The 15533-nt window shown below is 46.4% G+C and overlaps 1 protein-coding gene across 1 annotated transcript in view; it reads right to left on the reverse strand.

The window, feature by feature from the left end:
- The window catches only part of HACD3 (3-hydroxyacyl-CoA dehydratase 3), a 362043-nt gene that overhangs the window by 12177 nt on the left and 334333 nt on the right, over positions 1–15533 (reverse strand). The window contains exon 10 of the mRNA XM_086958018.1: positions 330–461. Coding sequence (XP_086814144.1) covers positions 330–461 — 132 coding nt within the window. The remainder of the gene's footprint in view (positions 1–329; positions 462–15533) is intronic.

Here is a 15533-nt window from a genome sequence, read left to right on the forward strand (position 1 = left end):
TGCAGGCATATGCTTGGTTAATTTACATGGGCATAGGAGGATTAGCTTGGAATTATATACTGGTCACAGAACACATTGTATTAGTCTGCGGAGTCAAAAGGGTTAGTAGTGCTGCTTCACCATTCATGATGTTGAATGTCATTAACCCACACTCTGAGGCAAAGACAGTGGAGACAAACAAGCCTGTCTGAAGTGTCTACATTGCTACCTGGAGAGCACATCCCAATTTAATAAGATTTGCATGTTTGATCATTGGTCTGTTCTATGGCACAACCTCAAATGGCAGGCACACAAGACACAGCAATTTGTATACCAAACAAAGGGCTTACCAAAAAAGGTTAGAAACACATAGATGGTCAGGAAAAACGAGAAGCTGATGGAAAAGTTCAGTGGGTTTGGTAAACTGATGCTAAACCTCCCAGTCTCATTGAAGATCGGGATAGCTTGAATCACGGCAACAACTGTGAATAGAAGAAGATTGTTAATAAGTTGCAGAGAATATAACGCAGGGTTTGATTTACGATAACCGCCACATAAAAGATGAAAAACACTGTCTCTATTGAAAAATGGTTGAATAGCTTATACATCGGAGCTGCTGTGCAACATGCCTTGAAGTAAGTTAAAGAAAAAAATGATATGACACAGTCAGCGCTGGCCAGTTATAGCTTCTTCTTTTACTTTAAGACATGTGCACAGCAGCCCATACATCTGTACAACATGTCTAAAAACACACTGACAAAGCCAATAGCTCTCTCGTAGGCGAAGGTTATTTGCTTTGCCAATGATTCATTTTGTAAGAGGTGAACTAGGCTATTCTCACACAGAGACTACAGTGTAACATAAGCCCAAAGGGCATGCATACCTTTGGATTTGGAAATTTCAAATAAAGGTGCTCTATAAGCGATCAGACATCCATTCCTTCCCTGTGCACCAGGACACTCCTTTCAAGTGAGCAAGTGAGGTCTGGAATACTGACTTTAAACATTTTAGTTAAGAAACAGTAAACCCATTATTACATACTTGTAGAGGATGAAGTATTTTGAGAGTTGGGGGGCAGTGTCGCACCCTAAAATCTTGAATGCCAGACTCTGAAATGTTCTAAGAAGATTGCATGACTTAAAGTGTGTAAAAGAAAGTGTGTAAAAGAAAGTGCTATCGAAGGCACGCAATTTGTGTAAAACAGTGCAGGAGGGTTACTGGGCAAACAACAAAATGCCACAGGGTTAAAGAGTTGGGAAACAAAAATAAAAAAAAAGCACGATAGGCAGCAGGATGGAGGTGGACAACAGACAAGAGGAGGGTGGTGGAGTGGGGTGTGGAGATTGTGCAGTGCAATGCACTCAAAGAGTGCAATGAAAAAAGTGGTGGGGAAAAAAGTACCTGGACAGCGTGCAGCCAGTAGAAGGACAGTGGCCAATAAACATGAAGCTGTGATAAGTCCCTGCTTCATGGCAGGGACATAAGTCCCAGGTAGGATGCCGGAGTCGTGGCTAGTAAGAAGCAAGGAAGCGAGAGTGACGTAGAGGCCAACAAATGGTAAATATTGCTAAGTAATGGACAGGCTCTAAGCCCGTTTTTTAAGCTTTTGGTTTTGTGCAAACAGCTTTTGCAGACAGTGCATGCCCTCTGTAGGCGACACACAAACTCTACAACTGGGTTTACTGGAGAATCAGTACGAAAATGTATACTTTGGGTCCTGAATAGAATCCGAACCCAAGTAAACCTAAGGATGATTTTACACCCTCCTACTAACTGTTGCTGTCCAGAAGAGGAGAGATGTGTATTGAATTCTTGTCAATATTGCATAAGTTGTAAAAATTGAGAAGGTTCTTCCTATGTTCATCATAAAAACCAACCTCACAGTACACCACTGACAGCAAAATATTTGCCCAGATACTGGCAAAATTACTCTGATCTTGTTTCCACTTAGCAACATGAATTTATACCCGTAGCAAATCCAGTTGAGCATACTACTCTGACAATTAACTTTATGTATGTGCATGTTCAGATAAAAATCTTATTCATTCACTAGATGAAAAGGGAGGCGTTGACAGAGTCAAATCATGCTTCTTGTGGGCAGTTATCAGAGGTTTTAGCCTCAATAATCTAATGCATGTATTACTCACAACCCGTATCAAACAGATAAGCCCCTTTTGTGTTTCAATGCGGTTCCATCTAGAGCCTGTTTACGAGGCATGGATAACCCCTCTAGTTCTTCCTTTTTCCCCCTCTATAGCGGAGACCATTTTTGACTGTGTTACAAGGACTACATCATACCCTTTAACTAGGAAGGTTCTCCATTGCAATTTAGGACCATAATTTTCCATCTTTATGTCTAATTCAGATCCAATTATTACTCAACTGGGTGCCATGTTTGGCAGGATTTCAGATTGCTTGATAAACAAAATAGTTACTGGGATACCGGACATGCTACACTTAACTACTGGAATGTGTTCGTTTTTGAACCACTGGCTGATCTCGCTCTTGGGTTACCTGAGGTGGCATGTAGATCAACAACAGTGTCATTCGTAAAAGAAAAGAGCTACTTTGATAAAATAGCTGTAGCAATGGTTTAAAAAACTCTCCATCCAATAGTTGGGGAGGGAATGCAAGCGATCAATTGCACTCATTGTAGAATCTATTGAATGATGTGGTTCTGCAGCGTACATCATACTTTAAGTATCCTACTGACTTATCACAAGGTAGATATAAGGACTGGTGGCTCACTCCTGATTAAAGAACACTCACTTAGCAACAAGACAAGCATAGAAATCATGGCGCATCAGTTACACTCTGGAAGGAAGGGCCAGTTAGAAGGCACAGTTTAGACATTGCAAGTCATGATTTCACAAGGCCAGGACGGTGTTTTTGACCACTCACCTTTCCTCCCCATCAAACACTATACATGAGCTATTTGAAATTGTGCACTTTTTTTCCACCATAATGTATCTCAAATGCGGCTACTACCCAAGTAGTCTGTGATTACTTTATTTTTTCTCCCTCTTATTTTCGAATATATTAAAGATTGACAGCACTGGCAGGATGCAAGTGGTATTTGCTCGATCTCGGGAGGGCATGCTCAGACTACCCACCATCAAAGTAGTTCAGGCCAGTAATACCCTCTTACACATAAAGTCGGGGTCTCCCAATGATCGTTGCCCTCAAGCCAAATTTAAAAAAACTACTAATTCGTACAGTTGGCTCGACTCAAAGTGAGAGCACTAACTTCCAACTCTCCTCTGGCGTGTGCCTGAGACCTGTAAGAAAGAGGTGTTAGCCCCTCCATTTGAGAAATGTGGACCGCACCCAGAGGACCTTAAAATCTATTGTCCTATTATTATTGCTACAATCATCCCAAAACACCTGTCCAGGTGGCTGCACAACCTCTGGAAACAACTAGGCACCTTGCATGGTCACCAGCAAGATTCTGTCCTAAACAAGGGTTTCCTTGGGCCACTATGAATGAGCTACAAGTAACCAAACAATGGGTTTCAAGCTGAACTCATATTGCATGAGCTTTCCAACGTGTACCACACAAACAACAAAAAGATCATAACTGACCATCTTGGTGCAGCCAAAGAGTTTTGGTTCTTCCTACATGCCCAGATTCAGTCTCCTATTCAGGATACCTGTGGAAGTATCTCAAGGGTCAGAAAGTCCATACATTATTTTTTTCTTCAGTCTTTAGTTGAACTTGTGAGGTACACCATGCATGTAAACATGGCCCATTAAAGTAACCCCGAATATGATCAGCCAGAAAGTATGGACCCATAAGAAGACCAGCAACACCAAGGCCTTAATCAAAAGAATTGTACACAGAATGTAAAGGCAACAGAAACTAATGACCAGACTAACACGTTGCCTGGACACCAACTGTAGATGCTTCAACACATATATTGTTCCATAACACTGAATACTGTAGGAGAGAGACCTGAGCTTGATACATGTGAATGACTAGTAACCCCCACTTCCTTTAGTGATTAGGTCTGGCATTTGGCCTATTGATTAGTAGGCTACAATACTGAGGACCAGTGAGTGGTGCTAAGCATCACATAATGTGTTACAGCAAACAAATTATGGGACGGAATGCTGACAATGCAAACATTCTCCCCCAGTCAAAAGATCTGGGTTAAATCCATCGTTCTTTTGCCCACTATGCCACCCCAGTTTGGACCCAGCCATATGCAAATCAGTCTTGACCCTGTGCCTCATGGAAACATTCCAGACCGAACTACCAAGCATCACATAATGGCATAAAGTTATCCAACTGTGCTTAGACACCAGATTTTCCCAGTCAGTAGGTTAGCCTCCAAAGTATATCTCTGCTCTTTGAAGAAATCTCTCACCTATATAGAAAAAAAGCTAATTTCTGATAGGTTTTAAGACTGAAATCTGGCCACTGAGTAGCAAGTCTTCAAAATGTACAAACAAAAAGAAGTATGAAATGCAATTACTTCTGATAAATATATCTAACTGCAGATTCTTCACTTTTAGAATAGCCCCAAGCCATGGGCTGAACCCAGAAGACTTTAACAGAATGGCTCAGATGGCTTTAACTTTATTCCACCCCAGAAGTGATGATGGAGCTGCACTGAGGTCTGTGCCCTCATTTCTGTGCCTTCGTATGCAGATCTGGAGCTCTCAAGTAACTTTTTCCTCATCAGTTGACAAGTTGTTTCTTAGAAAATAATTTTTCCTAATGTGCAAGGGAACCATATCCCCTTCTAAAGCTACAAGGAGTAAGCCTTATAGGGTCTATGGCAAACTATGTGTGACCGATCCCCTCAAGGTGAGCCTCTTTTGATTGGGTTTGGTGCCTGCCTCAGAGTAATGTGAAGAGTGTGCCCTTACAGAACCTGAAGCCGATTCGGTAATGCAAAGCTCTACATGGCTGAACGCCGAAAAGAAGTCTTGGAAGTCCTGCTCCCATTTGAAGTCGAAGCACAGAGCTCGGGCCGCTGTCAAGGCCAATCCCCCAGCAAGTCTTTGTCGCGGACTAAGTCTTCTGGTAAATCGAAGCGGAAGCACAAAAGGTCAAGCTGGATTTGTCTCAGTCCAACCAGTCTCAATCTGAGAAGTCATAAGGACGTCAAGGAGCCTTCTGGTCTTACTCCCAAGTACCCGCCAAGGAGCCTATCCCACAATTGATCCAGATGCTTGCAACAAATTAAGCCTTTTAAGGAATTTATGTTGCACATTTTTAGCACTCTTTTGGCTCCCTCTAGCGCTCGTTTGGGCCATAAGGATCCACATAGGCCTTGAGTAGGGTTATCGCCAGTGAGTCTGCCCTCTGACCCATCTGCATCCCTTGAACCCACCTTGGGTTCTGATCCAACACTGCAGGCAATTTTCAATCCAGTTTCAAAATCCACATTGGTCCATTTGGCATTGACAATGACCCCAATACCACCGTAAGACCCTATTCCTACAGTCCTGTCCAACTCTGAACGAAATTCACATTGGCCCTTGACAGAAGTTGTGTCCCAAACCATACCAATGCCCCCTACCCCATTTCAATCCGACTCAGACCTGTGATTTGGAACCGCATCCCAGTGCTCTTACAATTTTTTAGTTCGGACTATGATTACAGGCTTTGGCCTTTGGAGTTGAGAATGGAGATGAGGGGGGGATTATTTTCTTATTTTCCCTAACTCTATGATGACCACAATTTATACATGGACTTGCAAGAGTTCACTAGGTTGGACACTTCACCGGACACTGGGTTGTGGTCTCCCCCTGTCCTTTCAACAGACGAGAGTGCTTCTTTCCCGTGGTAATGAGAAAGGAATTGGAGGCATTGCATTTACAACTGCCAACTATGGAAGTCAAAACTAACATACAGTCAAAGGTTTTGCAACCAGGCTAGATCTCACCCAAACCTTTACTTCCATTCACTTAAGCCCTAATTTAATACGCTAATGGGCACTTGGTCTAAACCTTGTTTCGTGACACCAGTGGAAAGGCAGGTTGCCAGAAGCAGGTGCCAGGTAATCTTGATTCCTTCATGCAACATCCTACACCAGAAGGTTTGGTGGTTCAGGTTTTCAATCAGTAGGGTGAATCCCCCTACTCCTCTGCATTCCTTACAACTCCACCAGAGAGTCAAAACGAATCAAGACATTTGGGAAGTGGATATTTTTCTCAGCCAATCTAGCCCTATGGTCACTTAATGCCAGCTGCTTGCTGGGGCAATATACTCATTCCTAACCCTACATGGTTGGTAAGATTTTGCTGGCAGTCCCCGAAGATTTTCAGTTAAAATTGGCTCAAACCATCCAGGTTGGTCACAATGCTGCAAAATAAATTATCCACGCAGGACTGGACACTACACACAGATTGGGCAGAGCAGCTGGCACTAGCATGGTGCTTCAGTGGAATGCTTGGATGAGATCCACAGGCTTATCTGGGGATGTGAAAGCAGTTCTCTCTAATGGACATGTTGTTCAATGGATCGCACCTGTTTGGTGAGACAGCTAACTCAGAGTTGGAAGCCTTTAAAGAAAGCTGGGCCACGTTGTGTTCCCTAGGTCTTCTTACCCCTGCGAGACAGTATCCTCAACAGGTTCACTCCTTCTAAGACTATTCCAGAGGACTGGCGTTCTGGTGAGGCCCACTGAATCTGCAACATGCACCCCAGTTTTTTAGGGGTCGGGCACGGGCATCAAGCATACATCCAGGCCACGAGGGGCAATGAGCTTCCCAGTTCCTGGTCCCCATGGGAACACCCTCCACACCGCTTTAGTTTGCACATGATTAGCTAGTTGGAGACGGGATCAGATATATCCTTCATGGGTGGCAGAATATAACACCTGATAGGCGAGTTCTTCAGATCGTCCAAACAAAGCTATACCCCACCATTCCTTTTCGATCCTCTGCATCTTCCACCCACATCAGAAGTTCTTTCAGGGGAGCACCTGTCCATCTTGCTTCAAGAAGTGCTGGCTCTTTTGGCTAAAGCAGCCATAGAGGGTTCCAGGCCCAGAAATAGGTACAGGCTGTTGCGCTTGCTATTTCCTCATGCAAAGGAAGAAAGACAGAAGACTTAGTCCTATTTTAGATCACTGTCTTCTAACCACCTTCTAGCGGAAAGAGAAATTTAAAATGTTCACAATGGTTCAACAACTGTTCGCCCTTGATCCAGGCGACTGGATGGTGGATTTGGACCTGCAAGATGCCTGCTTTTATGTAATCGTCCTGCATTTCCCAACGCTATTTGCAGTCTTCACATTAACCTCTTGGAGTTGCAGGCCATTCGCCTGGGGATGACAGCCTGTGTACCATCTATCAAAGGCAGGATGGTTCAGGTTCCTACAGACAACACCATCGCCAGGTGGTAAGAAAACAAGCAAAGCGGGGTGGAGTCTTGTGTCAGACGGTACTTCGTCTTTGGAGCTGGCTTGAGCATCAGGGCATTTTCCTGGTTGTGAATCTCCTGTTGCAATCTTTGAATGGAGCCTGGCAGATCACAAATAGTGGTTACACTCAGAGGTGGCACACAGCATCTTCCAGTGGGGAGAACTCTGCCTAGATGTTTTCTCCACTGACGAGAAAACACACTGTCAAACTTCTACATGCTAGAGTTCCCATAGAAGGCTCTCTCGCGGAGGCGCATTCAAGATAATGTGGAGCATGGGACTCTGACACACCTTTCAGCTTCTATCTCTCCTGCCTCTAGGTCTAAAGAAGATCAGGAAAGAAAGGGCCAAATTGCAAACTCGGCATGCAATCGCATTAGACTGGTGGAAGGGTTATCCCGCTGCGGTCATCAGAACATGATTGAGTGATCCTCAGCCGGAAGCCTAACCTCTGCATTGGCCACTAGAACCTCTAGTTAAACAGACATACCTAACCCTTCCTCAGAAAAGGTTTAATCCATAAACACTGTGATACACCTCAACCACCCCCCCCCCCCCCCCCTTCTTATATCAGTGCCTGACAGACTGCCTAGAAATGGAGCTGTATAATGCAGAGGGGCACTTCTGGAACACTAAATGACAAACTACTTAGCAAAGAGGAAATGTGGGTGGTTGTTTTTAGGCTAATGTTGGTCGTTTATATTAGGGTGGGGTAGTTTTCTGTTTGCGTTATTGTTCATGACGGAGTTGTGTTTCTATGACTATGTGCTAAGACATTTGCAAATGGACACTCGAAAGAATTGTAATATCATGGTTGATTATTATATTGTACCATATGGCACTGAGCTCAAACAAACATCATAACAAGCATTTTCAATGCAACGGTTATTGTGGAGAAGTGTGGCTCAGGGGTTAGAGGCGGCAGACCCGGAAGCTGAGATCGGCCCTGGACCAGGGTTCAATTCCCTGCCTCGGCGGGTCTTGGGCTCAAAAATTCCACGGACTCGATAATTCTCGCTCCGGTGCCTTCTCAACTCACGGGTTCACACTCTGCGACTCTGGGCAATAGCTTGCTTAATCTCCACAACGGCCCCTCGCGGCGGGATGCCTGGCTTTCACCTTGTGGATATCCTGTCGGGGTTATCTCACAGGGGAATACCAGGACGGGTTCCCTAAGCAAGCGCCGGGAAACCCTTTGTGGGTAGCTGTGCGCTATACAAGCTCAAATACATTTACATTTACATTTACAACGGTCTCGCCTTAGCAAAAGTTAGAGCTATTGGCATTGTAAATGACAACATTTTTATTTATGTGTTGGTTTTGAAAACAGATAAATAAATGGCATTGTCATTTACAATGCCAATAGCTTAATCTCTCGCAAATGCCACACACAAACGCACAGACCCCACACACACACACACAAAGCCACAAACACACACAGTGCGACACACACACAGAGCTACACAGCCACACACACAGAGCCACACACACAGAGCACCACACAGACAGAGCCCCACACACACAGAGCCCCACACACACACTGAGCCACACACATAGCCACACACATAGCCACACACACACACACACACACACACACACACACACACACACAAAGAACCACACACAGAGAGCCACACACACAAACAGAGAGCCAGCCAGACACACACACATACACAGATCCACACACACACACACACACAGAGCCACACACAGAGCTACACACACACAGAGCTACACACACACACACAGAGCTACACACACAGAGAGAGCCACAGAGCCACACACACACACCCACACACACAGAGCCCCACAGACACAGCCACATACACACACAGAGCCACACACAGAGCCACACACACAGAGCCACACACACACAGAGCCACAGACACACACACACAGAGCCCCCACACACACACAGAGCCCCCCCCACACACAGTGCCCCCACACACACAGTGCCCCCCACAAACACAGAGCCACAGACACACACAGAGCCACACAAACACACAGAGCCACACACACACCGAGCCACACACTCAGAGCCACACACACACACACAGCCACACTCACACAGCTACACACACAAAGCCACACACACAGAGCCACACACAGCCACACACACAGAGCCACACACAGCCACACACACAGAGCCACATTCACAGAGCCACACACAATAAATATAGACTTAATGGTCATACTAGGAGCAGCTAACATACTGTATACGTGAAGGGGTACTGGCGTCACAGGAACAGCTGAAGCCAAGTTGCTAAAGAGAGACTAGCAGCTTCTGTGCTACTATTGGCATGGCTGTGCAAATGCACTGTAGCAATGATGAGACAAAGGCCTTGTGTGCTGGTGCTAGGAGCCGAATGTGATCAGAGGTGTCCAATCATGTGGCATGACGAAAATGTGTTTTGCTGCCAAGTTGGAAAGCAGAGAGCCTGAGGAAGTGAAAAATTGTGCCGTCTTCCTAGGTGGCATAATGAAGCAAGTGGGGCTAGGAGGGTGTTGCCTTGTACCTGGGGTGTGTGAGGAATGCTGCTTGCAGCTGGCACACGTGGAGGACTGATGTCATGCGGTTGGATTGCTAGCACTCTGCTATGGGCGTGAGGGGTAAATCCATTGCAGAGTTTGCAAGAAATGATGGTAACCTGTTGCTGGAATAGGAGGGAGTGAATAATGCTTTGCTGCTTGGAAGCACCAGAAGACTGGAATAACCTGTTGCTGGAATAAGTGGACGAGCAATGCTTCAGGCAGATAGGGGGTGATTGCTTGTTTCCTGGGTATGGGTGAAGCAGTGATGCTTAGTTGGTGGCGTGGTGATAGCAAGTGGAGGTAAGGGAGGCTCGATGACTGGTGGATTGGTTTTGGAAAGTGAAGCTCTGTTGTTAAAGCAGGTGGGTAGTAAAAGGCTCTGTTACTGTCATTGTGATGCCCGACTGCTGCGTGGGAGAAGAAAGGCTGCTCTTTTGTTCCGGTGGCCCCAGAGTGTTTATGAGGAGGTGCCCTGTAGCTCAAAACCTAATGCCCTTACCTTGCTCATGATGTGGCCAGAGGTCTCTCCGGGAGGTGTCACTGCTGCGGGCCACCTTTGTCTGTCATGCTGCTTTTCTCTTGATTTCTCGTTCCTCCACATGCACATAGATACTGCTCGCATTCCCGACATCCCTTGCTGGGACACAACACTTCCGATCACGGCTACGCACAAGCCTCTGTTTTGTAGTCCCAATTCATTGCTTTCACAGCATCGAGGAACCTCAAGCCTTGCATCTCACCAAGGTTAAATGCAGTTAGGGACTTCATAAAAGGCCAACATTTATACATGGGCTGAGTGAGGCTTAAGACTTCTGATTTTTAAAGCCTAAAAATTGTTTTATTTTAGCTGTCTTTCCCCTAAATTTATGTCACTGTTAGTCAATGCGGAAAATACATTCCCCCGATTGTCTATTTACTATCTCCCTCATATCTGCTCCAAAATATTAGAATGCATGTAAAACGTAGCCACGGAGAAGGGCCATTAATAGGGTGGTGAGACGATTTAAAATGAAACAAATGGGGATATAATCCAATTGCGGCACCCGGGCATAACTGCACCCGGCAGTGACGTCATAGGCGTGAGTCATATTATTTTTTAGTCAGGATGTAATAAGGTGAACCTTTGACGAATATGTCAGCTATCCCTACCACGTCTGCCCCACTGGTGTGCAGGTGAATGGCCACGTCACACCTGCTGGGCTCATTCCCTGGGAACATGGCAAAATAAATATGTGTCTCGCAAACTGCAGGGCGATGCCCGTGCAGACTTGGCACTGTACTTTAGCCAGAATGAATCCCACTCTACGTGGCAATAGGAACACCGTCACAGGCTCTGAACTGTTTGTTTTTGCCAGTATTTGCTTAGCGTGTGAAAGCAAGCAGAACTTTGTTACCTTCCACGATGCAAAGCTTGGCGGCTGCGACAAATGTATGAGCCCCGCCCCTTCCAGATAGGAGAGTTCACCAGCCGAGCACGTGCCTCTCTTCCGAGACTCGTTTGTATGTTTAAATAAGAATCTGTGCTAACTATAAATATCAAAGTCGCTGTTAAGGCAAACCAAAGGGTATGGATTGGTTTACGCAGCACAGAGATACATTTAGGAATTTGTATGGTGACCAATACGAAAGGATTCATGGTTCATGAATATTGTGACCCACTAGTACATGCACATAGGCTCAAACCATGCCCCTCCCTGAGCTGCGCCACCCGTCTCCCCACGGCCCTGCGCCCCCCCCCCCCCCCCGAGGACAGCATGCAGGGCGGAGGGGCGCAGGCCACCCCCAGAGCCCTCACACACAGTAAATAGCACCCACGCTGCTGGGAGGGGAGGGGGCGGAGTGTTGCTTATAGTTGCTGTTTGCCTCTACTTGAAGTCCTTGTGCCGAAATCAAGACAGACAGAGGGGGAACAATTAATGAGTGCCTCTTTGTTTGTTTAGTATGTTCGACTACTGCAATTTACATCGAAAGCAGTCGAATTAAGAGAGCTTGTTTCTGTCTGCAGCTGCTTGGGTGCAGTCTCAGTAAAAACATCTCGTCCGTAACTGGTAGCGCTCTCCCCGGGTTCAGGATCTGGAGTACAACTCTTGTGCGGAATTTGGTTCTACACAATTAGAAGTGGGATGGTGTTTACGCAGCAAATTTCTCAAGTGCAGGAACACTGAACCTCATTTTACCATCCACAGCACGAAGACCATGTAATAAATATTACCACTGTCATGCTCGGGCAACAATTCCTCTTCCCTCCTCTACTCTGCTTTTTCACCGTACCTCCGCCCCCTGCACAGGAACCCTTGCAGAAATGCATCAACTGGTAAATGTCTGTACTAAACTCTATGGGACTGGGCATTTCGTGCTGAATACTGGCTGAAACAATTTCCCGCCGGGCTCCCGCGCTGCCTGCGACGACCCGGAAACGGTTGGCCAGCCGGCCAATCCCATCGCGGCCCAAACCGGAAGTCCAGCCCCATCGCGGCGAGAGAGAAACTACTGCAGAGGAGCCACGAAGGCTCCCGATTGAGTCCCGGTCCCGAGATGGGGGACCGGGTGAAGAGCGGCCGGGCGCATGGTGAAGGCGAGGCTCTCATGTGGTGAGAGAGCCCCGCAAAGCGCTACCGCCGCCCGAGAGGCAGAACCGCCGCCGAGCACCGCCAGAACAGGTAAGTGTGTTGAGGGAGGGGTGGGTGGGGTGTACGCGCGTGTGTCTGTGCTTGTGTCTGTCTGTCTGTGTGTGCGTGTGTCTGTTTAAGGGGGGGTGCGTGTGTGTATGCAGTGTGTGTATGGCTGTGTATGTGCGCATGCGTGAGTGAGGCTTTCTTTGGCCATGGGAATATGAGGGACGGCGATGTGCGCGCTCCGAGGTCAAATCTCCGGGGGGAGAAGCTAGTAACAGTCTGCTGTCCACATTCCCCCTAAAGTGATTACATAAGTTGTCTCGCCTAGACGCAAAAGCTTCACTTTTGCTTTCGTCTAGGCGAGACCTAAAAAGATTGAAACAAAAAAAAAGAATGGCAAAACCAAAGCCATCCTTGTGGCTCCAGATTGGGCAAGGAGAGCATGTAACCCGGACCTTCTTGGCAAGACCATCTGTTCTCTGATTCGGCTACTGCTTTGGGAGGGTGTCCTGTTGCAGCAGCAGGGTGGAAACCTGAGCAGTCTGCACTTCATTGCATAGAGAAATAGTGGCGGCAGATTACTGCAATAGATCTTCCTTCTGAATTTGTGAATGTCGCCCTGGTTGTCAGGTGCTCTACTAAGTCTGTTTAAGGGACGCTTTGACAAGTTTTGGCCTAGTGCGATACCCGCAATACTGACCCACTGCATGCCCAACTGCTGAATGTCCTACTGTTTATTTGATCTCTGGACCAGCAAGGGCCTGTTTTGGGCACCGGTAAAGGTTATCCACGGTATCGTTGGCACACCACACGAGTGAACTCTAAGCTCTTTGAAGCAGTCACTTTGTTTCCTGGATAAAGTGTCCCTGAGGACCAAGGCAGACTTTTCCATAAGTTGTGACTGCTTTTGATGTTGGGCAATCGATTACTCTCCCAATGTTCTTTGCGCCACCTTGCCCCTTGAAAGAGGAGGAGAGACTCCATCGCCGGAGTCCCAAAAGAGCTGCATGGTTTTCCACTGATCATACCAAAGACTATCGGGTGGACTATGTTGGGTTCTCTGGGGCAAAGAAAAGATCTGCTAAGCATTGACCAGAAAAGCAGCCTAAGTGGGATTGAGGGCCCATTCTACTAGGGCCAAAGGTGCTACTACTGGGTTGGCATGCGCAGTGTTTGTCCCTGGCTTCAATCATGCCATGACGTGGGAGTCAGTACACATGTTTACTCACAAAGGACCACTGCCTAGCCAGTTAGGTCAGAAGAGATAGGCATTTCGTCTGTTCCGTCCTGCAGTACTTTTCGGTTTGATCCATTCCACTGACCCACCATCTCAGGAGGCACTTCTTTGGGGTCTATTCTTAAGGTGAGGAATCTGCATTTAAAAGTATCCATCAGCCGAACAATTTAGTTACCTTCAGTAGCGCCCTTTCTGGAGGATCACTACCAACCCACAGATAACTCACCACTCTTCCTCCTTCCCCATTCTGTTGAATGGTCTCTTTTTCCTTCTAAAATTACTAAATTAGTGATCTGCACACTGGTATTTTTGAATATTGTTAGTCTCCATGTTTGAGGGCTCAGACAAAGTAAAGAAAGAAATGGACACTGACGTGCAGGGAATGCACTTATATGTGTCTCCATCATCACTTCTGTTGTGGAATGAAACTAACTGCCCACCTACCAGCGCACTGGTGCAATGCTGCTAAAATCTTCTGGAACCAGTTTGGCACATAGGGATATTCTAAAGGCGAAGAATATGAGGTTAGATAGAGTATCCACCAGAAAAAGCGTTAATGACGGTAAGTACCTTGTTTAACAGGCCAGTTTACGAATGTTCAATGGGTTTTATTTTAATGTGTAAAGTCATCATTGTCCTTTTCAGGTTATTGTGAGCAATCCTTTGATATTAGCACACCATGGAATCACTTGGTAAGATTTGTTCATTTTTCCAGCAAGCAGCCTGTCACAGACAATTTTTGAAATTGAAATTGTTAGATCATAACACTAATAGTCTGCTCTTGCGTTTCCATGAAATTTTCAGTACATTATTTAAGAAATCAAACAATGTTACTGCCTAGACATAGAGGTCAGACGTGAGAAGCTGTCAGACCCCTTGCCACTGAGTGGTTCTGTAGTGGTGTGGAGGCGGTCGGGCTAGAGATCGGTGCATCTTGCATCTCTCTGTGTGCTTTACCGCTCGCTGTGCTAAATCCCTCTTCCCCTTCTGTAGTCCTCACAACTCTACTACTGCAACTGCAACAGTATCAGGCACGTCTGCGCTACCCTTCACCAGACAGTGTTAATACCTCCAATTTAAGTTTAATAGAGTGAACACCCAAACGGCGCATACCATCCCATGGTCTAAGAGAACTTAGGAACATAAAACACAAGCTCATGCCCAGAAAATATGTAGGAGTGGTGCCAAAGGAGCTGTTAACTGATGTACTCTGCACCATAGCAGCCTAAAATAGGGACCCGACTAACACAGAAGAAACAAACCAAGGTTCGCTACCCTTTCCAATTGGGCTGGAAAATGTCACATAGACTCATCCTCCACAGACATACCGCAGCTATGTACAAAAGGAAGGGGATAACGCAGGATTGTGCAGTCCCAGCCACAGCCCTATTCCTAGCCCCAGTGTCTCTACCCACCTTGAGTGGACAGCCCACACAAAGGGGATTGAGGAAGAGGGCTGCACAAGGATTGGCAAGTCCATACCCGACCAGAACACAGAAATTCCCTCATCTAACACCAGCAATTTCTGTGAGGTGGAAATAAGCCTCCCAGTGAATTGATAACCCCCAGAACACCTGCCCGCCAGTTAGCCTAAGGCCGCCACTTGAATAAAGTCGAACCCCAAAAATACGTGATTGCTAACATAGTAATTACTACGGAAAGACAGGCACACACGAGGCGTAACTTTTGATTCACATACTGCAGCAGCAACTGAAGTAATAAGAATCCACCGGGTACCCTACCCTAACACAGTGCGCCTCCAAACTTCTCCATGCGGACAGAACCCCTCCTGCC

The sequence above is a fragment of the Lissotriton vulgaris genome, chromosome 2_1 (genome assembly GCF_964263255.1).
Source record: "Lissotriton vulgaris chromosome 2_1, aLisVul1.2, whole genome shotgun sequence".
NCBI classification, from domain to species: Eukaryota; Metazoa; Chordata; class Amphibia; order Caudata; family Salamandridae; genus Lissotriton; species Lissotriton vulgaris.